This window comes from Monodon monoceros, unplaced genomic scaffold (genome assembly GCF_005190385.1).
Source record: "Monodon monoceros isolate NGI ecotype Baffin Bay Population unplaced genomic scaffold, NGI_Narwhal_1 Super_Scaffold_18, whole genome shotgun sequence".
In the NCBI taxonomy this organism is placed as follows: Eukaryota; Metazoa; Chordata; class Mammalia; order Artiodactyla; family Monodontidae; genus Monodon; species Monodon monoceros.
The window spans coordinates 70466987-70491440 of record NW_021703774.1 but is presented as its reverse complement, the minus strand read 5'-3'; the positions used below and the strand labels follow the sequence as shown (position 1 = coordinate 70491440).

Genomic DNA, 24454 nt, shown 5'->3' with positions numbered 1-24454 from the left:
ATTCTTTCTTACTTTCTGATGTTTCAAGGTTCCAGTAAAGTCAGCCACCTCTGAAGCTACCGGTTTTCACAGCTTTGCCTACTGTGGTAGAACTATCAGCCAAAGGACCAGAGAGTGGGAGAAGCTCCAGACTGACACACCTTAGTCGCATATTCTTATCCAAGGGCCTGTAGTTTTCTGTTGTTGTTGTTTTTTAACAGATACCCTGTTTTTTGTATGCTTCTGTTCAATTTCCAGAATACTGAAATGGTTGTTTTTGACAATTTTGTCAATTTTTATAATAGCTTTTGGGGGAGAGGATTTATCAATCGAAATATTTTGTAGTAGAATTGTTTTAGAGAAGAGTAAAGGTAAAATGAGAGGATCAGTGGTGCAACATAAACTTGCAGGAAGAGTTCAGGTCAACGTGGGAGAGAAAATATCAAATGATATAACAAATTCTCCCAGGAGTGAAGGATATGTTTTTAGTTTGAAAGCAACCATTGAGTACCTAGGATAATGACTGGGAAAATAAAAACCTACACCAAGACACATTATAGAAATATTTTAGAGTATTGGATAAAGCTTCAGAAAGAGAATCCACATTGAAGGGTATAGGATTGGAATGTGTCATTAAATTTTGTAGGAAGATAATGTCTAACCCCCAATCTGTTCTTAATTAAATTACTCTAGAATGAAGGTAGAATAAGGACTTGTTCACAAATGTAGGGTCTCAAAAAATGTATGTCCCATGTAGCTGCTCTCAGAAAGCTATGGAGGGATATGCAGCAATTCAATGAAGCAATAAGGCAAAAAATGAGGGAAGCTGGGAGCAGGAGGTCCAACCCAGGAGGGGGACCTGAGACTTCCCAGATGATGACAAAAGGGTAGAACACTTGTTATGCAGCACTCAGTCCAGCCAGAGCAGGATGATGTGAGACTCCAGGGTGACATTTGTATGAAGAAAAGTATAAAAGCGACTGGAGAGGTGTTATAAAGAGCCATTGGAGGGTGTGGGAAAACTTAGCCAGAGATTTAAGGAAGTCCAAGTAAATGGAGGGGAAAAAAGGAGCAGTTAATTCCTGGAGAAGGTTGTATAAGGATAAAAGTAATCATAATACATACTTTTTTTTAATATTAAAATTTTAAAACATTTATTTATTTATTTTAGTTAATTATTTGGGCTGTGCCAGGTCTCAGTTTGTGGCACGTATGATCTTTGTTGCGGCATGCATGTGGGATCTAGTTCCCCGGCCGGGGATTGAATCCGGGCCCCCTGCATTAGGAGCAAAGAGTCCTGCTCACTGGACCACCAGGGAAGTCCCATTAATATTAAAATTAAAAGAAAATTTTCATAGTCTGTAACTTGATTCAGCAGCAATTGGTATTTATATAGTCACATAATAATGAGAACACTGGACAGTTTGAGCAGGGAGCAACATAACCAGATTTCACGAATGTACGCTAAAAAATCAACTATTGAAGTATTACGTAAAATAAACCCCTTTTAGGTGTACAGTTTGATGAATTTTGACAAGTGTATGCAGCCATGTAACCACCATCACAATCAAATATAGACCGTTTCAGTCACCCAAAAGGGTCTCTTGTGCCCTATCCCAGCTTTGTGCCCCGCAGGCAGTGACTGACCTGTTTTCTATCACTTTAAATGAGATTTATCCTTTTTAGAGTTTGGTGTAATGGAACCATGCCATATGTGCTTCTTTGTGTGTCGTTTCTTTCACTCAGCAGAATGTTATTGAGATTCATCCATGCGGTCACACCATCAGCAATTCTTTTTTTAATGCTAAGTGGTGTTCTCTTGTATGGATGTACCACCATTAGTTCATCTATTCACCGAGATTTAGGTTTTAAAGGGACCCTGTGAAATAGACTCCAGGGGCCAGAGTGGAAGCAGAAGACCTGTCTCAGGTGGTCCAGGTAAGAGATGCAAGTGTCTGTTCCTCCAGCCCCAGTGCCATTCCCCAAACACACCAAGCACATCCCCACCTTAGGGCCTCAGGTGTTCCCAGCCGGAAGGCTCATCTCCCAGGCGTCTGTGGGTTTGCCTTCTCACTTCATTTAGGCGTCTGTTCAGCCATCACTCCCTCCCCCACCACTGCCCGCTTGTCCCCTCTCCTTGACTTGCGTTTCTTCTTTGCCCTTATGGTCATTGACCTTATACCTCTTTGTATACTTCTTGTCTGCTGCCCCCACCAAGAGTGTGAGCTTCATGGTGGCCATGTCTAGAATGTACGCATTTTATAAATATGTGTGGAGTGACTCAGTGTGGCTCCCTGAGAGCAAGGTCTGTGTCTATCACCTGTGAAGTACAAGGTGTGGTACTGGGTGGCAGTCGAGGGTTAAAGCTGTAAGTATTAAATTTCCACGTGGATATGCCCTTCAGGTGACTCCAGGTGCAATTCCCTGGGTAGAGACAGGGCCTTAAAAGTGATGGCCAGGGTGACCACAGTGGGCCAAGGGTGTGGCAGTGAGCGGTCTCAGGGAGGCCACCACTTTTCTGAGTGTCATTTGAGGCCTGTGACCCCCACCCGCCAGTACTGGTTGGAGAGCTTCTCCCTGGTGTGCAGGGGAACCGGATGGGACCCTCCCCCAACCCCTCCCCCAAACGCCTTCTGGCCACTGACCTTTGTGTACCCTGTGTTTTCTCTCCCACTGCTGGGACTCACCAGCATGATACTGGACCAGGCCACCTCTTGGAACGCTTGACCAGCTGGTAGTAATGTCTCAGAACAAAGTAAAGAGAGCATTAACAGCTGTTGATTGATTGGGCGTAGAGTAACTGCTTATAGCAACAATAGAACTTAATTACAATCTGCTGGTTTGGCAGCTACTGAGGTGCCGCCTTGATCTCTGTAGCTTCCAGGTGGCCACTTCTGTGCTGCAGACATCCTGAAATGTGAGGTTTGTTTTTGGATGATGTGTCTGCTGTGGTGGTTGAATGATAATTGTATAGATTTTCCTCTGAAACTTAATTTCACAAACTGGCAAAACAGGCTTGTTATATTTATCTCTTAAATCATTAGGGAATAATAATTAGACCCCAAATGGTTTTAAATGTTTCTGTATTAATAGTAATTTTTAGCCTGAAACCACAGCTAATAATTGGTTCTTGGGATTGGTATTTGGAACTGTCTTAGGAGATTCTAAATAAAAAGGCACCTTCTGTGCTTGGCTACAGGACAGTTTTTTTGTTTTTTTTTTTTGCAGTACATGGGCTTCTCACTGTTGTGGCCTCTCCCGTTTTGGAGCACAGGCTCCAGACGCGCAGGCTCAGCAGCCATGGCTCACGGGCCTAGCCGCTACGCGGCATGTGGGATCCTCCCGGACCGGGGCACGAACCCGTGTCCCCTGCATCGGCAGGCGGACTCTCAACTGCTGCGCCACCAGGGAAGCCCTAGAGGACAGTTTTTAACAGTCACTTTGCTTTGTTGTAGGTAAACAGCAGGGGCAGAATGGTTTAGCGTGGAGATTTGATTTGGGCCCCATCGGTGGACAGTGGTAGTTCACTCACGGAGGGCTCACTCTGCGGGCTGTGTTCTGATCGCTTTGCTGTGTGAACCTGTTTAAATACAGCAGTAGGTCCTGCTACTCTCCCATCCTGCAGGTGGGGGCACCAAGTAACCAGGCCAAAGTTAAGGAGCCAGTCAGTTCTGGAACCAGGATTGGAGTCCAGTCTGACTCCAGAACCTGTACTTTTAACCTCTCTTATACTGCTTCCATTTATTGAGCACCTGTTTCATGTCAGTGTCCTGAACAGATACTGGTCCAACTAAATCCTCACATCAGGTGTGATTCGTGGTATTGAGGAGGAAGCCAAGGCTTAGATTAAGAATTTGCCCCAGTTCATTTCTCCTCTCTTCCTCCTTCCTTCTCTTTTTCTTCTCTCTGTCACATATATTTACTAAGAGCTTAATATGTATCAGACACTGTTCTGGGCTCCGGGGTTACCTCAGCAATGAAGGTAATTGTCAAAGGAAAGATGTGATTCACATTCTCATAATGTTTAAATTCCAGTGGAAAGACACATAATAGTGAACCAATAAATAAGTGAATACATAAGAAAATGCCCCCCCCCCAAAAAAAAAGAGAGAGAGAGAAAAAAAGAAAATGTCAAATAGTGTTACCAACCAGGGTTCTTGGCATCCTTAATCAGTAGAATTTGATAATGGGCCAGACAAGAAGTTCACGCAAGGCGTTATTGGGGCCCCTCCTGCAGCAGTGGGGGGTAGTGAAAACAAGCAACAGGTTCCCTTGCCGGTTCCCCAAGGCAGGGAGAGCTGGTTCGTATATGGGGTGAGGGGAGGGGTGTGTCCAGCGCTCAGGCCAGAGGGGCGCTTAGGAGGTCTGCCCACCCCTTTGGTGGCGGTGTGTGCAGGGGGCTTGCGCAGTACCCTGCTTTTGCTCCCGGCTCTTCAGAAATGGCAGTTGGGTTTTGGATTTTCCGTCTTTTTTGTATCTTTGCCCCAACTGCACATGCACGCAGGTATTTTTAGTCCCTCATAGTTTCCTTGTATTTCATTGCTTGAGGAGACACGTGTCCAGGTACAAGCACAGCAGCAAAGGGTCCCAGGGCCCAGCCTGTCTCAACAGTAAGTACCAGACAGAGAACTGAAATAAGGTGATGTGATAGAGAGGAGAGGGGTCACTTAGATGGTTCTTAGGGAGTCCTCTTTGTGAGGAAGTGACCTCTCAGCTGAGCTCTGGATGATAAGTCAGCCTACCATGGGTAAGACCAGGGAAAGAACATTCCAGACAGAGGGGCCACCTACAAATGCCTCAGAGTGTGACATGGGGGGAAAGGGGGTAAGTGGGCAGAGAAGAGGTCAGTGGGAAGGAGGGTAGATCATGGTGGCCTTGGTGAGCCCACCTGGAGACTTGGAGTTTTATTTGTAAGCACAATGGGAAGGTGTTGGAAGGTTTTAATCAGGTGAGTGATGTGATCTGATTTTGGTTTGTAAGAGGTTGTGTTGTCTTCTGGGTGAGGACTGGATTGCAGGAGCCTGTGTGGCAGTGTCTTTGGACGTGGTTGTTACGGTCCTGGTAAGAGATGGTGATGGCTAGTGGTGATGGAGATGGGTGGTGGAGATGGAGAGAGAGGAGTATGTGGGTTTGGGTGTGCTTTGGAGGAAGAGACGGCTTAACTTGCTGATGAATTTGATGCAGAGCTAGAAAGAGAGACGAATTTGGCCTGAGCCGCTGGGTAGATAATGATGCAGCTTACTAAAATTGAGAAAGCCGAGGTGAAGCAGCTTGCAGAGGGTCCGTTTTAGACATGCTGGATTTGTGTACCTCTTGGTTGGCCTGTCAAGGAGGCGTCTCTATGAGGCCTGACTGGAAGGAGACAGGACTCTAGACACCCCTTTCAGTGAAGGGAGCAGAGAAACGTGGTCGCCAGAGGGGCTGGGGGGCGAGGCAGGGTCTTTGCAAACATGGATAATGGAGCATATTTGTTTCCTGGTGGGAGGTGTCCACCGGGAGAGAGATGGCAGTAGAGGAGAAGGGGCGTGGCTGCAGGGGTGTTGCCCTCCAGAAGGTGAGACAGTGCCAGCCCCAGAGCCAGACCCTTCTGAGAAGGTAACAGAGGGATGGCAGGGAGGGCGGGGCTGGGGGGCAGTGGTTTGGGTGGTGAGAGGATGAGGGGCCTCCCATCCAGATGCTTCCAGTTTTCTCCTGATGAAGAGGCAGGTTCATAGGGTGGGCGGAGGGTGGGAGTATGGAGGGTTTGAAGAGAGGGGGGGTGAGGTGTTGTCTCACTAGGGGCTTACCATGGGATTGTGGCATGTCCATTTGAGAACAGTGGCCGCATGTGTTCTCAGGTAGCGGTCAGCGGGGAGTGGGGTAAGCAGCAAAGCAGCAGGCGTGCAGATCCGTGGGTGTAACCAGGGCGGGGGATTTTCCAGGTGTGGACGGTGGAGCAAGGGAAGCCAGCGTGGGTTGAGGGCTGCAGGATTGTAGTCTTTCTGTCTCCACCCAGTCCTGCTGCCAGAGTAACCATTTCCACCTCTTTCCCCCCTAAGAAGTGCCCGCAGGGGCCTCCCGGGCAAAGCAGTGCTGGGCTTCTGCGCCTGTAGGTACCAACGAGCACCCCCGGCAGCACCTCCCTCCCTCCTCCCTTCCTGTTCCGTGAACCTCTTGTCTTTGGTTGACTCAGGACCCCCCCCCCCGAGAGAAAGGAGAAAGTGGAGCAAGCCCCAAAAGTCAGCTGAAGCCTGTGTCTGCACAGGGGCTGTTGCTGCACTGTCTCCAGATCTGCTTGGAGAGACGCAACATGTAAACCAGTGAAACGAATACTGCTATGCCTGAGTGGTACCTTTTCTTTTCCTCCCTAAGGGTTTGGAGAAGACCTCTGGTCAAGGATTTGCTAGAACCACTGGTGAGATCCTGAGCTGCCATCTGTTCCCAGGACATGTCTTTGCAGCTCCTGATTCACTTCTCCCAGCCTCCCTTCCAGCTTTGTCCCACGCTGACCCCTCAGTGTAGGAAATATCCCTTTCTATTCCTCTAGGATGCATTCTTTTAATTAATTAACTTATTAATTTTTATTTTTTGGGGGGCTGCATTGGGTCTTCATAGCTGCACGAGGGCTTTCTCTAGTTGCAGTGCACAGGCTTCTCATTGCGGTGGCTTCTCTTGCTGCGGAGCATGGGCTCTAGGCACATGGGCTTCAATAGTTGTGGCTCGCGGGCTGTAGAGCGCAGGCTCAGTAGTTGTGGCGCACTGGCTTAATTGCTGTGCGGCATGTGGGATCTTCCCGGACCAGGGCTTGAACCCGTGTCCCCTGCATTGGCAGGCGGGTTCTTAACCACTGCGCCACCAGGGAAGCCTCCTTAGGATGCTTTCTTGATTAAAGAATGTCATCCAGCAAACCCTCCCCATCCAGATGAGGATGTGGAGGCCGAGACCCAGAAGGATGTAGCTTCACTTCCCATCTCATCCTGCCCCTGAGGGTGGGGCCAGGGCCTTCTGGGGGGCAGGTGGGGTACGGTCCTCTGAGACAGCCCTGGTGCCTCCAGAACACAACCTTCTGCTTTCCAGCTTGTACACAGCTCGTTCCTAAAGCTTCTGTTGACCCCTGTAAGACAGAGAAACTGAGGACAAGCATCTTTGCAGTTCCCATGGAAATGAGGTGAGTGGAGGTGTAGAGAGGCCACTGGCAAAGGACAACTGTAAACGTCTGCTCAGTCCCTAGAGGGTGGCGGCAAGGATGGTACTGGGGAGGGGGATAAAGTTTTCAGGAACTCCTGCGTCAGACCCAGGCTCTAAGGCTGTGACCCACAGTGACTTACACAGTCTGTCTCCATTTCTGTACAGTGATGGCCTGTAACTCTCCCCTACCCTGGATGCCATGAGATCGGCACGTCCACCACATCTTCTGCTTTAACGGCAGACACCATTCTTAGTGTCAGTGATGCCAGACTATTCTGTTTGACTTGAAATGCTATAGGATGTATGTTTTTTGTTTCGTTTTTCTAAATGGCAGGTCTGCCTTTCTAACCATGTGTGACTTAGGCGATAGAGTTAGTGGAGTGGTGGGATGAGGTGTGGCATATGCTTAAACGCAGGGAGGAGTGGTTTGGGCGTTGCAGACGTGTCCTGCATTGTGGACGGTCCAAACTTGCATCACTTGAGGTTCATGAATCACTCAGGCAGGCCCAAGGTCAGCCCAGTGAGGGCTTTTGCCCATCTCTCTCTGTGGAGTTCCCTGGTGTGTTTTTATTTCCCTCAGCCTCTCCCCTTCCCCAAACTCTCCAACCCCTGTGTCCCCTGGCGTGGTGCTTCCTTTGCTCTGCGTTATGATTACTTGGGCACTTGTCTTGTTGCCACCCTGGGCGGGGGGGTGCACAGCCCTCTTGTCAGGGTGACTCTCCTGCCCAGCATCCTCCAGGACAGGTGTTGGTTGAATCACTCCTGTGTTCACTCCCTTCCCTTTGTTCCCTGTTCTTCCTTCAGAGGGTCCTTCTTGGCGCTGCTCTTGAGAGAATGCTTCCGAGACCTGGGCTGGCTGGCCACCATCCACAGCGTCGGCGGGGACGTGGGGCTGTTGGTGACCAGTATTGTCCCTCAGACCCCCTTCTTCTGGGCCATGCATGTCACGGAGGTACAGGCTTGTTGGTGGTCCTCTTGGGCTTCGGTGCCACCTCATGGGGCCCTGCTGGGGTCAGCATGCTGATGGGGGCCCATCAGCAGTGGACATCCAGAGTGGCCGCACTCTGATCCCTGGTCCCACGTCATACCTTCAGTTCCCTTGGGGTGGATCAGCGGTGCTGATGTAACAGGTGACACCTGCAGAGACAGACGTGCAATGTGGGGCAGGCAGCGAGGCCCATGGCGTTTGTACCGTCCACAGACGCTGCACCAGAACATGCAGGCGCTGTTCAGAGCCCTGGCCGAGGCAGAGGAGCAGCAGCCCTACCTGCACGACTCGGCTGTGCGGCGCGGGACCCGCTGTCTGGCCGAGTACCAGCTGGGTGATTACGGATGGGCCTGGAACAGGTGTGTACCAGGCAGGGCTGGAGGTTTGCTTCTCCATTCTCTGGACTCTTGTTTCTTTGCTGCTGCTTCCTTTCTCAAGATACCTCTCCTCTGATCACCTCTCCATCCAAGGTGGGGAACAGCGTAGGAAACTCCCATCCCTCTTAGCCCAGACCTTCAAGCCCTCTCCGTGAGGACTGCTGTGCGTGCCACCAGGTGAGATGAGCCTCCTCTCCCTCCCTCTGGCCAGGTGCTGGGTGCTGGACCGAGTGGACTCCTGGGCTGTTGTCACGTTCATCGATTTCGGCCAGTCGGCCACCATCCCAGTGCAATCCCTGCGCAGCCTGGATAGTGACGATTTCTGGACCATCCCCCCCCTGGCTCAGCCATTCATGCTGGAGAAAGGTAAGGTGCCCTCCACCCTCCTGAGCACTCGGAGACAGGAGATGCTGTGCGCGCCTCTGGGACCTCGGCGGGAATGGCGTCCGGGGCAGCCGAGGCCCTCAGGATGCCTGCCCTTCAGCCTCTATTCTTTTGATCTCACCCCGGTTTTCGGCATCTGCCCCTTGCAAAGCTGCTTCTTGAGAACTGTTTTTCACACCTGGTCTCTCTGAGCAACGAGATCTGGAAAGGAACCTCAGGTGCTGGCTGCCCGAAGGCTGAGTTCTCTGGGTGGAGTGAGGGGAGGGCAAGCCTCCCCGTCTCGCTTCTGCCAGAGTGGCTCAGCTTCCATCTGTTTCACGTACATTGAGTTTTGCTTAAGATTTCTTTAGAGAAGCATTCTGTGTAGAAGAAAACTGGAATTTGGAGACCAACGATAGGGGTTAGAGCATTTGGACTCAGCATCTCCCCCAATGTGCTGTTTGTTACTTTATTTTTTTCTTTTCTTTTTTAAATTGAAGTATAGTTGATTTACAATATTGTGTTAGTTTCAGGTCTACAGCAAAATGATTCAGTTATACATATATATATTTTTTTCAGATTCTTTTCCATTAGAGGTTATTACAAGATGTTGACTATAGTTCCCTGTGCTATACAGTAAATCTTTATTGTTTATCTATTTTACGTATAATGGTGTGTATCTATTAATCCCATACTCCTAATTTATCCCTCCCCTCCCCACTTCCCCGTTGGTAACCATAAGTTTGTTTTCTATGTCTGTGAGTCTGTTTCTGTTTTGTAAATAAGTTCATTTGTATCATATTTTAGATTCCACATGTAAGTGATATCATGTGGTATTTCTCTGTCTGACTTACTCACTTAGTCTGATCATCTCTAGGTCCATCCATGTTGCTGCAAATGGCACTATTTCATTCTTTTTTGTGGCTTCTTTATCCATTCATCTGTTGATGGACATTTAGGTTGCTTCCATGTCTTGGCTTTTGTAAATAGTGGTGCTATGAACATTGGGGTGCATGTATCTTTTTGAATCGGAGTTTTTGTCTTTTCCGGATATATGCCCAGGAGTGGGATTGCAGGATCATATGGTAACTCTATTTTTAGTTTTCTAAGGAACCTCCATACTGTTTTCCATAGTGGCTGTACCAATTTACATTCCCACCAACAGTGTAGGAGGGTTTCCTTTTCTCCACACCCTCTCCAGCATTTATTATTTGTAAACTTGGTGAAGATGGCCATTCTGACTGGTGTGAGGTGATAACTCATTGTGGTTTTGATTTGCATTTCTCTAATAATTGTCGATGTTGAGCATCTTTCATGTGCCTGTTGGCCATCTGTATGTCTTTTTTTTTTTTAATTTATTATTTTGGCTGCGTTGGGTCTTTGTTGCTGCGCATGGGCTTTGTCTAGTTGTGGCGAGCAGGGGCTACTCTTCGTTGTGGTGTGCGGGCTTCTCATTGCGGTGGCTTCTCTTGTTGCAGAGCACGGGCTCTAGGCACACTGGCTTCAGTAGTTGTGGTGCACCGGCTCAGTAGTTGTGGCTCACGGGTTCTAGTGCACAAGCTCAGTAGTTGTGGCACACGGGCTTAGTTGCTCCGCGGCATGTGGGATCTTCCCAGACCAGGGATTGAACTCGTGTGCCCTGCGCTGGCAGGCAGATTCTTAACCACTGCGCCACCAGGGAAGTCCTGTATGTCTTCTTTGGAGAAATGTCTATTTAGGTCTTCTGCCCATTTTTGATTGGGTTGTTGTTTTTTTGATATTGAGCTGTATGAGCTGTTTGTATATTTTGGAAATTAACCCCTTGTTGGTCGCATCATTTGTAAATATTTTCTGCCAATCCATCGGTTGTCTTTTCGTTTTGTGTATGGTTTCCTTTGCTGTGCAGAAGCTTTTAAAGTTTCATTAAGTTCCATTTGTTTATTTTTGCTTTTATTTTTCTTGCCTTGGGAGACCGATCTAAGAAAATATTACTATGATTTATGACAGAATGTTTTGCCCGTGTTCTCTTCTAGGAGTTTTATGGTGTCATGCCTTATGTTCAAGTCTTTAAACCATTTTGAGTTTATTTTTGTATATAGTGTGAGGTGTTTGTTACTCTAGATCCAGGCACCTGTGGAGCCTCAGTTTCTACACCCTTGAAACGGAGAGGCCCCTTCTCGAGACTGGGGTTTAGGTGAGATGTGAAAGAGTGAAAGAATGCTTTGGGGGCTGAGGAGGAGAAGTGGATGTGAAGAAATACACATACCACACAAAATAAGATGGAAAAGCACCTCCCCAAAGTGCAGGGCCAAGCCTCCCTGCTAGGCTGATGGGCACCACCCAGAGGTCACCTTGGGTCATTACATGAAGAGGGCCCCTGCCTCTCGGCCTGGGGAGTAATGCCAGCAGACAGGACCTGGGAGCTTCTGGTGGGCTGAACCTGACTGCTTGGCTGTTGGAGGGTGGCCTAGAGTAAGGAGCCCCTGCCCCAAAGAGCAGCTCCCAGCCTGTCAGAGGGGCCAGAGTGTGCAGCCCAGATACGTGGGTTCTCAGCTCTTGTGTGGACTTTGAGGTGACCCCGAGGCCAGGTGGGCAGGTGTACAATTTTTCTCCCTTTATGCATGAGGAAAGTAAGCCTCAGGAAAATGAAAGGGACTTCTTCACGTTTCATAGCAAGAAAATGGCATAGCTGGGGGTGGAACTGAGGTCTGACCCTTGATATGAGCCAGTTTCATGCATACAAACAGTCCCAGTTTGGCGGGGTGGCGGGAGCTGAGTAAGGGCAGATGTCCTGGAGAAAGGTGAGTGTCTGACCAGCGCCCTGCCCTGCCTTGTCCCAGCAGGTAGGAATGTGCCCTCATCATGGTAAAAAGGCTCTCGGCCTTTTAACCTCCATCTCTCCAGCCAAAACTCTCAGAGCAGAGTTGAATGAACGGTTTTCTGTCTCCAGAATTTCCATTAGGGAATGTAAAATCCCAGATCCCTGTAATTATTTTAACAACAATAATGCCTCCTTTTACTTGCTCTTACTTTGCCCTCCCCTTCTCCTCCCTCTGCAGTGCTTATTATCTCACGATATCCTGGCACCTGGGAATGAGTACTAACTAGCAGAGACTTGTCTGCAAGACCTGGTCTGCAGCCAGAACACTTCCCTGCAGCCCCGGCTTCTCACTTCCCTCCCTTGCTCCTTCTGCCTGACCAAGTGCCACCAAGGTTTTGTTGTTGTGTTTTGTTTTACAGATATTTGGAGTTCATATCAGGTTATCCATCGCATCCTCAAAGGGAAAATCACTGGTGCTTTGAACTTGGAGGTAACTGCTGGGTAGCTACTGTTCCCCTCCCCTCCCCTCCCCTACCTCCCAGGGTCTCAGCTGCAGGCCCTGGCCTCGGCCTGGATGCTGCGGGTTTACCTGTCATTCCCTTAGAGGAAACAAACTGAAGTTGTCCAGGGGTTGTTGGGTGGACCAACTGGGGGCAGTCCTGCCTTCCCAATCAGATTTTCTCTTTCTCTTCCAGTTGCACATCCTGAAGTTTGAAGAGTTTAAATAACATGGCTACAATCGGCACGTTTCGTCTCTTGTCTAGATTCAGCCTGCTCTACCCTTTCACTCTTGAGGCCTTGGGGGTGAAAAAGGCCACAGCGGTGCCCAGGATTGATTGGATTCTCCTTTGCCTTTCCCCCAGCTCACTCCTCAATTTGTCATGTGCCTTCCGTCGCCCAGCTCAGTGTGAACATTTGAACCAAACATGGGAAGCTTCCATGAGGTTGAAAGTCTGATGTAGCCATTGTATTCTTTCCTGTGTCTCTTCTTTGTACCCTCAGAGCATGATATAAGTTGCCCTGACAGATTCTGGAGAATGGAGGGGCCCACTCTTTAATTTTCCTGGCATTCTGTCGTAGAATCAGGTAGGGAGCACTTAAACATTGATGCATCGCCTTGGTGAATAAATGTTGGCATGCTTCACGTTTGGGGTGACTGATTCCTCTGTGTAGCCACCCCTCCCCAGTGCTGCCCTCTAAAACCGAAGCAGCGAGACTGGGAAGCTGTCGTGTGCCGGCCGTGCGGACACTGCCTGGGATATAGATGCACACTTGCATAGGGTATAAGTTTTGTGTCCTTTCTCTTTGCCTTCTTAGTGGACAGAACATTGGTTCAGGGTGAGGCGGCCTTGATTTTATTTATTTATTTTTCTAATGCTGTGTAACTTCATTAGCAGCCTAATGTAAGGTTATGAAAGGGACTGTTAGGTTTGACAAGAAAAGTGGAAGACTTTCTTTAGAGTTGGTGTTTATATAGCTATAGCGCACAGGAGCTGGTGCTTCCCTTTACATCAGGTGAATGTGGATCCCATTATTTCCTTAAATAATTTGATTAGAGCCAAGCTATTTAAATAATTTTATTTGTTTCATCCTTTGGTAGATGAGAAAAATACATTACAAAATACATTATACTGAGGACAGATCACAGTACACATTACTAAAAACACAATCTACTTTCCAGCCAGGGCTGGTGATAAGTTCAGAAGAAAGCCTCGGAGGCCTTGAAAACCAGATTTCAGCTTCATGAAATGAGTTTCCCCCTTGGGTCCCCTCTTTATCTCCACCTCAGCATAAATTAGCACCCTGTATCAGGTGGGTGTGGTGGGGTAGGAGCAGCATTGAGTGGGACTGGTGAACTCTCCGTCCACCTGAAGCAGCAAAACATTAAAATCCCTTAAAAGGGGGAGAAACGACCAATGTTAAAATTGCTGTGTCAAACAAAGCATTACAGAACTCTGGCATCTTACAGGTTCCCAGATGGCTGTCCTAAGTCTGGGCTTTCTGAGATGAGTGTCTTCACTTAGCCATCCCTGGCCTCTGGCGTTTGTCACCATCCAGTCTGTAGGCAGAGTAGGTCCAAAGAGGCTGCCTCTGCCTCAAGGCAAGCTCACTGACCAGGAGAGGCAGGCAGCGCATACCACATGCAAACAGTACGCCTGTATTTTTAAATAGCAGGAACAGACATGGCACCTACGGTTCAGCTCAGCAGACTCCCCTCCCCAGCAGTTCTCAGAGCCTGAGGTAAGGACACAGGTATACAGACCAACCCCCTTAAAGCTAACTCTTTCCAGTAGGACCCACCTTATGAGTGCCTTAAAAGAATCCAGTCTCCAAGCCACATGGCTCCTCTTTGATAAGACCAGATGAAGCAAGAGACCGGAAGGGGGAACAAGGGAGCTACCATCACCCTTCAGTGCCACTTGCTGGGAGGGAGGGGAACCAGTGAACACGGGAGTGTTAGCTACATAGCAAGTTGCTGAGACCAGAAAGGTCACATACATGCTTGAGACTCTGCCCCCATCCCTACTCAGTTCATTTTAAAGTAGTTCTGTGAAGCAGCCTCTTAGGCCTCCTTGTTATTTTTTTCTTAGAAACTTGAAAACATCTGTGACTAGAAAAGTAGTCCTAAGAATTAAGGTCATCATTTCAGCCTACTACTTTGTGGTTCAGCAGGCCAGGCTCTGCATTCCCAGGGGTACAAGTGCTGGTCACTCCAGAGGCCTTCAGGGGCGAGCCAGGTGCGTGCTTCAGCTCCACCTTTCTCTTGCTTTAGCAGCGAAGCACAGCCCCTCATAGCTACCAAAGCCATGGAGGACTTGGTGCCCCTCCCCCACTGCTCAAGTCGTTCAGGAGTGGGGGTGGGGTGGAACGTGGGGATAAAAATAAAGATGAGTCAAGACCAGCATCTTCAAATTAACAAACTGTAATTGTTTTCCCAAAGATACATTTTTTTTCATACACATCCATCATACACTGTAACCAAAAAAAGCAGTGTACATGAAATAAGAGAAAATAAATTAAAAATCCATAGCATAGGTAAGGAGGCTCTAGTCTGGAGCACAGCTGAGTTTCCAGCAATATAAGGAGGCTCGAAAGTTTCTTTTATAAGAATGCCTGCTAGCAAGGGTTCCAGCCAGGTGGTTGGTTGGTCTGTAAGTCAGTCTTGAGTACTTGAAACAGTTCTGTGTTTTTTTTTTTCCTTAGCGTTTAGAATAGCCATCATTGTCCTGCAATAGGCAGAGCTATCACGTCCAGGAAAAATGAGGGGGGGAACCACAGAGGCAGCGTGAGATCCAAATACAGCATTCAAAGGTAATTGGTCCAGTGGTGCCTGGGGAAGGAAGAAGGGGATGGCACTCCCGGGTTAGCCATCTTCCTTCGGGGGTGTGTACCAGCCTGCAAAGAAACCAAAGAAAACAGTGAGGTGGAGGCTGATGTCCACCCTCCCGGCCCCAGTCACTGAAGACATCTCCAGGGTCAAAGGTGGAAAGAGTCTAGAAAGGGCTCCCCAGTGCAGGGAGAAGGTGTACGGGAAGGTAAGAAACTGCCTACCTGGAGATTATAAGGAAAGGGAGAATGATGCACCCAACCTGAGATGACAGCAGAGTGAGATGAGCTTTCTCACAGGGTGGTGGGGAAGAGGGGCAGCACTGAGTCTACCGGCGCTATGGACCGCTGGTGCTTTACTGGCGAAGAGGTGGCGGACGTTAGCCTCCACCCCACTGACTTCTTTGGAGAACAGGGGCAGGTGCTGTGTTAATGGGTGGTAAACGCTCGGAAACCAAAAGGGGTTCTTGCTGTTTGGCTGGAAGTGGAAACCTCAGGCTTGGCAAAAGTCCGAATCTCGAGTTGTGGCGCCAGCCTCACCGTTTTTTTCGTGGATCTGCACCAAGGACTTGTAGGACTGCTGTGCTCTTGTCAGGCTGTATTGAGACTGGGGAGAGGAAGCCACTAAATCAGGCCACCAAGCAAGGCCAGCTGTGGCCCTGTTGCCACCCAGGAGTCCCAGCTCCCAGCGCCATGCTCTGCTGACACACTAAATACCTTCCACCTGGGAGGTCCCCTCAGGGCACAATCCCCTAGCTTTCCCTTTCCAGACCTGCACCCTCCCCAAAGTCCTAGGCTGCCCCTCAGACCAAGGCCCTGCTCCTGTTCCCACTGCGGGCATCCTAGGACCACTCATCCGATGCTGCCAGCCCACAGACTTTATCCTCTCAGTCCCTAAAAGAAGGCCGCCTTGGCCTCCTAGTGGCCTAAAGCGTGTATGTCTCCAGCCAGTCCCACCAGGCCCAGGTCCAGGCTCCTTACTTTGTTGGCTCCAAACTGCACTCGTGCTTTTCCCTTCACCAGTGTGGCACTGATCTGCATGATCACTGACTCTATTGAGTAGGCACTGCTCCAGCCCTAAGTAACAACAGGGACAAAGCAAACAAGTCAGGAGAGTTTCCAGAGAAACCTTATGCTTGTTCTCCAGAGAGTAGCTGCACCTATAGAAGGGCCCCTGCCCTTCACTCCCAGAATGGCCATCACCTGTTTGCCCAGGTCAGTGGGTACAGGCCCTGTGAGGCAGAATGAAAGGGCCACGTTGTGCCCATCGCCCAACCCGGGGGTGGGGGTGGGGGGGAGGGTGGTTAAAGCTCAGCCTAGCCCTGCCCAGGCCAGCCAGGCCAAGAATGAGAGACAGGCTCACCTGCTTGGTAAGAAGTTCCATGCAGATGGCACCTCCGCCCAGAACATACCTGTAGAAGAAAGGTTAGTCAGCTGTGACTGGCAAAAGCTCCCTACCCTTCCTCACCCTCTGCCCTTACTGAGCTACTCACCCTCCGGACAGGACTGGAGACACAACCCTGACAAACGGCGGGTCAAAGGGAAAGTTATCCTAAGAGAGACAGAGGCAACGATCAGGGAGGGGAGGCCAGTGCCCTCTGCAACACTGTAAGATGGAGAAGGAAGCCTAGGCCAGGGACGGACTTGAAAGGAAGACCTTACTTTAAAAGAAAAGTTTAGTAGGATGAAGTCAGCTCCTTCTTTCTCTTTGAGGATCTGGAGATCGTTGTGCAAAGCGCTGTCCTGGTCAACTCTAGGAAGCAACGAGTTCAGGCTCAGCTCCAGGTCCAGCTCAGGAGCTTCGAGGCTCCCACCAACCCTGGGCGAGCAGCAGAGGGCCAAGCCACTGCCCACACCCGCTCCCTGGGACGGCCCCGGAGACTCCCACCACAGTGGCTCCACTCACTACTCAACTTCTTTTCTAATCCCACAGTCCCCACTCACTTGAGGAGTTTGACATTCCAATCATACAGACTGTCATTCACGAGTTCGACTGCATAGTTTCCTGGAAGGAGGGAAGAAGATGGGTGTCATTAGATGATGGTCCAAGTGGCAAGTGGTCCCTGATGCAGATCCCTCTCCCATGCTGAGAGAAAAAAAGGTCAAAGCCTCCAGGTTCACCCCAGACAGGCATGCATCCAATCTAAGCCACTGGAGTGGGGGTGTTCCGTCCTTGGCCTGAAAACTTCATAAGCATCCGTGCATCTGCTGCCACCATCATGTCCTTTATGAGCTCATGTTCAGACCCCTCTCTGATGCAAACTCACCGCCTTTGAAACTCTGTGATCGGTATATATCCCTGAGCTCCTTCATCAGCCGGTCAGTAGCCTGCACCGAGCCAGACACCGCACCCTACAAGGGAGGGATGGAGGACAGAACATCTCACGGCCATGTGCTTAGAAACACCGTACTAGACCTCAGGAGCAGTCTGGCAGCCAGGATTTAGGCAAGGATGAGGCACACCCATAACCCACCCAAAAGTGGATTCTGTTCCCCAGACTGATACTCAATGCCTACCACCTCCCAGCCAGCACCAGCCGACCCCTTGGCCCAGCTTCTCCCTAGAGGGCACGTACATTTAAGTAATCTTGCCTCTGGTTCTTTTTAATTTTCTCTAGTATGGCCAAGTTTTCTTTTCCGATGCCGTCATCTTCAGATTTCTTACCCTCAGCTGGCTCTTCTTCTTTCATTTCATAGTGATCTAGGTCTTCTGTGTCCTGGGGGAGGTGTGGGGTGGGAGTGGGATAGAGGAGGAAAGAAACCAACACACGTTGTGGAGAGGGGCCATCGCCTTCCCAGTCCCACTTGACCTAGAGCTGCAGGTCAAGGAACAGTAGTCTATCTGGCAGGCTAATGAGTAAAATACCCTTTCCACTGCTGGAAGACTCCCAGTCCCATTCCCTCCACAATCTAAAGGCTGTGGCAAATCTCTCCTCCTATTCAATTCTCAAGCTGCAGAGCTGCGGAAGGGCCTAGGGAAAGCGAGCAGGCTCAGCTCTCTTGTTCCCCAGACCTACCCTGCTCCAACCATCCCTAAAGCTCTCCCTTGGCAGCAGAAACTCTTCCTTAATTCCTAGAATGACTTTGGCCTGACGCTGTGACTCAAAGCTCATGTTTCATCAGGTGACTTTTGTACCCAGGAGTTCCCAGGACTCCAGGTCTAAAGGAGAAAGCTGGATCAGAAATCTCTTGCCTTCCCAAGTGCTGGGCCTGATGAGGTATGCAGAGGTACCCAGTGCCAAGATGGAAATAAGGAAGGAGGTCCAGAAAGGCAGATGGTAGAGGTCAAGAACAGAATTAGTCCCTATTTGCCCTGCTCTAAGTGAGGAAGTAGTTCACTGTACATGGGGGAGGAGCCTATAGCCAGGATTCAGCCCCTCTCAGTCAGACTTGGGAGGGTTGTCTGCTGTCTGAGAGGAGAATGTTTCAGGTATCCCCAGCCCTTTGTGAGGCTTAAGACCCTGACAGAGTTACAGAAGTTGCAGAACCTGGGATGTTAATTCAGTGCAGAGAAACAAAGTGATCAGTGACCCCACTCTAGCAAGATATGTTAATACTAACCTCCTAATTACTACATTAATTGTTGATATCTACTGAATGTTTAATTATATGTCAGGTACCATAGTAGACGCTATACACACTAGCTCATTTAATTCTTATAACCACCATGCCATTATTCTATCATTACCCCGATTTTACAGATGAGGAAGCTGAGATCTAGGTGAGGTTGTTATTATGCCCAAAGTCATACACCTCTTAATAGAGCTAAGATGTGAATCAAATTCTGACTCTGAAGTTCAAGTTCTTAACCATTATGTTATATTCTGCAAAATTATGTTTTTAGAAAATATATCAGATAAATTATTTAGCATTTATCATGTACTGAATGGAGCATTTTACATGCAATCCCTTATTTAATCTTAAAGACAACCCTATGTAGTAGCTGTTATAATCACATTTTATAAATAAGGAAAACTGCAGCTTAGTGAGAGTAGGTACAATTCCCCAATTAAGAGAGTTAGGAGATACAGGATGCCAGCTCAGGTCTGACTACAAAGCCACCTGCGATTAACTTCTTGACTATTCAGTGTAAACAGATTTGCACTTAACTGTCTTCAGTGGTTGGATATGGGTGCCCTGTCTCTTCCTCTACTATACTGCTGTTCCTCCAGGTCAGTAAATCTGTCTTTATTTCCTTTGGTATTTTTCTCTCCCCAGGTCTAGACTGGAGCTCTGTACACAGCGGGGACTCAATGCTGCTGACAGAAAGAGCTTCCCACCAGTGCCGCCTTGGGTGGAAGCCTACCTCAGGCATCTCTTCATCTTCATCTTCCGAAGATACATCTTCCTGTGTACACTGCAGTGGGGAGGGAAGAGAGGGAGATCAGACCCCAGTGGTTTCCTAGAACGCAGCCTCTGACCTACTCCCCTGAGCCTCTGGGTCTGGAAGCTGTGCGCCTGGCCATAATGCTACCAGCCTCTCCATCAGCCAGAACTGAGTGGAAGCAACAGCCTAGGGAATGACTTCACTACCGGCCCATTATTCCTCTACCACCATATGCCAAAGAATAAAAGAGAAGCACAGTAGCTGTTTCTGTCACCTAACTCACAAATCCCAGTTTTACCTCAAGAACCCCTCCTTTACTAAATCATCTCTAGACTGATACTGCATTCTTGGATCTTAACAAGGGACCTTGGTCCCCAATGGCTACCTACTGCTAATGATAAAAATCCCCCCCATCCCCCCATGAGGGATGATCCTACCCAGAAGAGTGAGTTTTGATCAGAGAGGTGAAGCTACTAGTGCCCCATTTAGCTAGATTCCCATCTGGAGAAGAGGCCAAGAGTCACGATATGTGTACGTGTTTGGAGTAGGGCTGGAGAGAAACTACTGCAGGTTCATCTGAAGTAACATGCATTTTTTGAGTGCTATCTGTGGGGCAACTCTGCATAACAGGGTCCAAAGCCCCTCCGTTGCTCACCTGCTCTGCTGGCAAGGGCTGATCCAGCATCTCCACATCTGGATGCTGAGGGAGGTTATAGAGTTTACACAGGTCGGAGATGATCCTCTTCAGATGCTGCAATAGCTGGGGGTAGGGGACCACAGTGACATCAAACACTCCTTCCCCACCCCAATCTGGACAGGTACATGGGTGAGCTCTTGTCTCAGCCCCCAAACTGGTACCTAGTCCTCTAAAACTGAGACCATACGGCCAGGGGGAGGAGCTTAGGGGACAAACCCTGGGACTGGTGCAAGGCTCTCCCTCTGGCTTTAGGAAGCAACTCCCCTAAGACGTCTGCCTCAAATGTACAGGCTACTGCACCACCCACTTTCCAGAGACATCTTTCACAGGATGTTTTCATGGCATGGGTGTCACAGAAGGAAAATGCACTCCCACCTTAACACCCTGGCCCCCTCACCAAAGTATTCCCTTTCTTTATGTCCACCAGCCTCTCCAAGACAGCAGCCAAGTTAGGGTCATCGGACTCCACTGACCAGATGGGGGGCACAGCAGGGTATGACTCCTAAGGGGAAAAGAGCAGGGAGAGCAGTCAAGATGGGAGACTGGGGAAAGCTAGATTTTGCCTGCCTTCCACGCACCAAGACTTCTAGTCCCTTTGCTCTCCACCGTCCCCCCCCCCCCGCCCGTCTCCCCCCAAACACACACAAACAAGCCCAGCGCAGCAGGTCATTATCTAACCAAGCAGCTTCCCAACAAATCCCAGACCAGGAGAAAAAGTCCCTAGGAGGAGCCTTTCCAAGAAGCCGGGTCCCTTTCTTTATTTTCTCAAGAGTAAACATCAGAGAAAGCAGCAGAGCCAAACCCTGCTAACAGTGAGGGAGACTTCCTATCTCCTGTGCTGTCTCTACAAGTTCCAGACCTGAAGTTCTCCCACACCCAACAGAGGCCCCTGACCCTCCTTAACCAGTTGAGGAAGGGATCACCTCATCACAATCACACTCACAGAAAAAAAGCAAAGACCACGGATTACTTTCATTTTAGCTGGGGAAGGAGGGATTAGAAACTAGATGTCTCCAGAACCTAAACGTAAAAGGGTAGCAGGAAGCATCTTCCCACCTCACTCCCAACAGAATCCCTCAAAGGCCACTTCTCCCCACCTCTCCCTTGGGAAACTGCCACCCTCTCAGTCCAGGCTTAGGCTGTAGGGCTCCACATGGCAGGCTGGGAGAAAGAAACCTACGCTACTAACATTCCCAGCATTCCTGAGCCACCGGTGCCAAATGCAGCCTGACCAGACTCCCCCTCTGCCCAAACCAAGGGGGCCAGTTCAGGCCAAGTCTTCTTCATAGGGGCCACAGAGAGTCTGACTGAAAATCTTCTAACTAACCTCCTTCCAGGGACAAAGACAGTAGATGGCCTCTGGCAACTGGGAAGGCAGCTAGAAGGGGGGCAAACCTACCCTTAAGGAATTGGAAGCATAATTCAGGTACCAAATCGACCCCTGAAGTTTCCACATATGCCGAGGAAACCTTATCCTCTTCTACCAGGGGTCTTAACTCTGCCATGGCTCTAATCCTCAATGCTGGAGGAAAACAAATTATCAAAGATGCTCAAGTCTTCAGCTCACGGAACCACACCGAGTCCTTCAATCTCAACTTTTTAGTACGAAAAAAAATGGGAGAGGAAAATGGAACACACGACTTTTGGGGGCAGGGGGGACCATCCAACCCAAGCTGAGGCTTGCCTCATCAAACCTTGACCTGGTTTGATGGAAGAAAGGGATAGAAAACAAGAACAATGTAAATTGAATTCAGGCCCCAAAGTGCCACACAATTCACAAGTCTGTCTTTCCCCAGACTACTCCCATTTGCAGTGTGCCTGCCTGGATTAAGTACTGTCTCCTGGCTTGCTATCCAGTGCTCCCAGCAGGGCGAGAACACTGTCACACCAGGTGGTATCAATCACTGTAAGTGCTATACCATGCGGTATCAGGCATTCCCAGATTATCAGAGGCCAACCCTCTCCACAGGATGTCTGAGGGCAGCCTAGGCAGGAGAGGTAAGGTGTCTCCTAGTCCTGCATGCCTAGGATGGAATGATGTTCACTGAGAGAAAAGGAACTGTTACCCCCCAGAATAAATGGGATAGCCCTTGCACATCACCATCATTAGCAGGAAAGGCAACAACCCAGGGCAACTGGAGATATCCATAGAGAACAGGAGGAGAGTGGCAGCTACCAGCTGGGGCAAAAGGAGGAGAGTTAGAGGTTACACCAGAATAAAAGGGAATCCAAAGGAGAGGAAGAAGAGGAGTCACTAAACTGCACACCATCACTTGGTAAAATTCAGAGAGCAAAGAGGAGTGGAATGAGAGATGCCTGGGCAGGGATCTCACAGGTGGCAACGTCCTAAATCAAAGGTACTACTGAGAATGGGGCATCACTGAAACCTGCAGAGTTCCAAGCCAGGTCCTTCCAGCTAAGGTCAATGCAGAGACCTGGAATCTGAAGATGATAGTGGTGGGGAGAGAAGCATTCCCAGGGATCAAGGTTAAGTCGTGAAGTAGCCAAAATGAGCCAAAATCATGAACCTTGGGATGTGGGTGGGTTAGTGAAAAGGGGTAGTCGAGGCGCCATATGTCGGGGTGTCCCTGACCATGAAGAGTAGAGATTCTAGGTGCACAGCAGAAACAAATGTAACCTGGAGAAAAGGAGCCGAGCCCCGAGAGGGGATTCGACCTCCCAGGTCTTTCGAGAGCAAAAAGCTGTGTGGGGTGATCCTGAGTCCCAGACAAGAGCCCCCCTGAGACGCGCACGCGGGGGTATCCTCACCGTGATGTTGCAGTGGATGCGGACGGGATCCCCAGGCACCGACCCCCGTGGGGGGAGATGCGGTCCGGGCGCGGCCCCCGCCCCGGCCCCTCCGGCCCCAGCCAGCAGGAACTCGCAGCTCAGCTCGTCCAGGCAGGCGCTGGCAATGCGGAAGCGCTCGTGGCCGCGGTGGAAGATGGACTCGAGCAGCTTCAGCTCCCGCCTCAGGCAGGGCCCCGGCCCCGGGCCCCCTCCCGGGCCGCCCCCGGCCCCCGGCGCCGCCCCCTGGCCCCCCAGCTGCTGCCCCGGCCCCGGCTGCTGCTGCCCCTGCGGCTGCGGCTGCTGCATCCTCCGCTCCGCTCCGCTCCGGGGCCGGCGGGCCGGGAGCCTCCGGCCTCCGCTCCGGGCTCCGCCGCCGCCGCCGCCGCGGTCCGCACTTCCTGATCCCCCCTTCGCCAAGATGGCGCCGCCGCCACCTCCGGGACAGGGCCCCCCCCCTCCGCTCTCCGGCCCCCCCCAGCCGCCGGAAGCCGCGCGCCCCTCCTCCTCCTCCTCGGCGGCCCCGCCTCCGTCCCTCCTCACGTGACCTCGCTGCTCTGACCTCCCTCACGTGACACCTCTCTCCTTCCCGCCCCCTTGTTCTCCCCTGCCACCCTCCACATGTGACCTCGGGCTCGCAGCTTTCAGCGCCCCAGTGCGTGTTTACGTACGGCGTACGTGCGTGCGAGCCACGGCTCTCGCCGCCTCGCCCCTCTCACGTGACCCGGCGCCGCGTGCTCCCAGGGGCTACCCGCGCGGGACCCTGTTTCCTGCTTTGGGCCCCTCTTCCCTCGCCCTGAGCCGCTGTGAAGGTGCCGGGCGCTAGGTGGGCAGAAAAGAAAGTGGGAGAGCTGCGGACGACGCTGTACCGTATTTATCCTCACACAGGCTCACACGCCTGTCTTCGGCGCAGGGTCCCTGATGCTTTGCCCCCTTGGGGACACACTGAAATGAGGGGCGTGTGATTGGGGAAGGAACCAGGGACCCAGTTACAGGAGGCTTGGGTTATCGGACGTTCCGTGACCGTGGATTAACCACCTTCCCTCAGTTTCCTCATCTGTACGATGACTTTGATGAGGATAATAATGCTTGCCTTGCCTGCTCCCAAGGATTGGATGCGAGGAGATCACGAAGGGATCGGTGGTCAATTAATGTACGACGGGTAGACGATAGCTCACTCTTCGCGCTTATCAGATTCCTTGGGTCTGGACGAGGCGGGTGGGGAGGGACGACGCGGGCTTCCTCTGCAGGGTCGTGAAAGGAGAGCAGCACTAGTCTAAACCATTAACCAGGCAATAAGATGAAAGGAGACCACAATCCCAGTCCCAAGTCTCACCGGCTAACACCTTGTCGCAGTGGTCCTGGCATTGCCGGGAGTGGGCGGCAGCGCCTCCGGGGCCTCGCTAGGTGGCACTATCACAAAGGACAAAGCTGGCTGAGGTTCCTCTGCCAAGGGCTGGTGTTAGCCCGTGGTAGGGCCTGATGGATTCTACCGAGCTAACTCGGCGCTTGAGAAGCTGGCCGGATTGCCACCTTCTCCTTTCACTTGGACTGAAATGAGTTAGCCTTTGTCGGAAGCTGACTGTGCACCTCGGTTCTTTGTGCTGGGCTATTCATTTATATTGTCAGTGGCAGTTGATAA

The 24454-nt window shown here is 50.4% G+C and overlaps 2 protein-coding genes across 5 annotated transcripts in view; one reads left to right on the top strand and one right to left on the bottom strand.

Annotated features, from left to right (window-relative positions):
* The window catches only part of TDRD10 (tudor domain containing 10), a 55183-nt gene extending 42380 nt beyond the window's left edge, over positions 1-12803 (top strand). For all 3 annotated transcript variants that reach the window (XM_029230674.1, XM_029230675.1, XM_029230673.1), the window contains 7 exons: positions 6331-6373; positions 7036-7126; positions 7951-8098; positions 8348-8493; positions 8723-8877; positions 12094-12164; positions 12370-12803. In XM_029230674.1, coding sequence (XP_029086507.1) covers positions 6331-6373; positions 7036-7126; positions 7951-8098; positions 8348-8493; positions 8723-8877; positions 12094-12164; positions 12370-12402 — 687 coding nt within the window. In that variant the 3' untranslated portion in view covers positions 12403-12803. The remainder of the gene's footprint in view (positions 1-6330; positions 6374-7035; positions 7127-7950; positions 8099-8347; positions 8494-8722; positions 8878-12093; positions 12165-12369) is intronic.
* Positions 12804-14581: 1778 nt separating this feature from the next.
* UBE2Q1 (ubiquitin conjugating enzyme E2 Q1) lies at positions 14582-23213 on the bottom strand. 2 transcript variants are annotated; one of them, XM_029230713.1, is made up of 13 exons: positions 22795-23212; positions 20423-20527; positions 19984-20088; positions 19308-19358; positions 17578-17718; positions 17269-17353; positions 16946-17006; positions 16664-16754; positions 16495-16553; positions 16365-16413; positions 15983-16078; positions 15542-15608; positions 14582-15070 (listed from the first exon to the last, which is right to left on the bottom strand). In XM_029230713.1, the coding sequence occupies exons 1-13, from the start codon at positions 23119-23121 to the stop codon at positions 15039-15041; spliced, it is 1269 nt and encodes a 422-aa protein (XP_029086546.1). In that variant the 5' UTR covers positions 23122-23212; the 3' UTR covers positions 14582-15038. The 2 variants fall into 2 exon arrangements, with proteins under 2 accessions (XP_029086546.1, XP_029086545.1); XM_029230712.1 differs by having other exon boundaries at positions 14826-15608; positions 22795-23213.
* Between the last annotated feature and the right edge of the window lie 1241 nt (positions 23214-24454).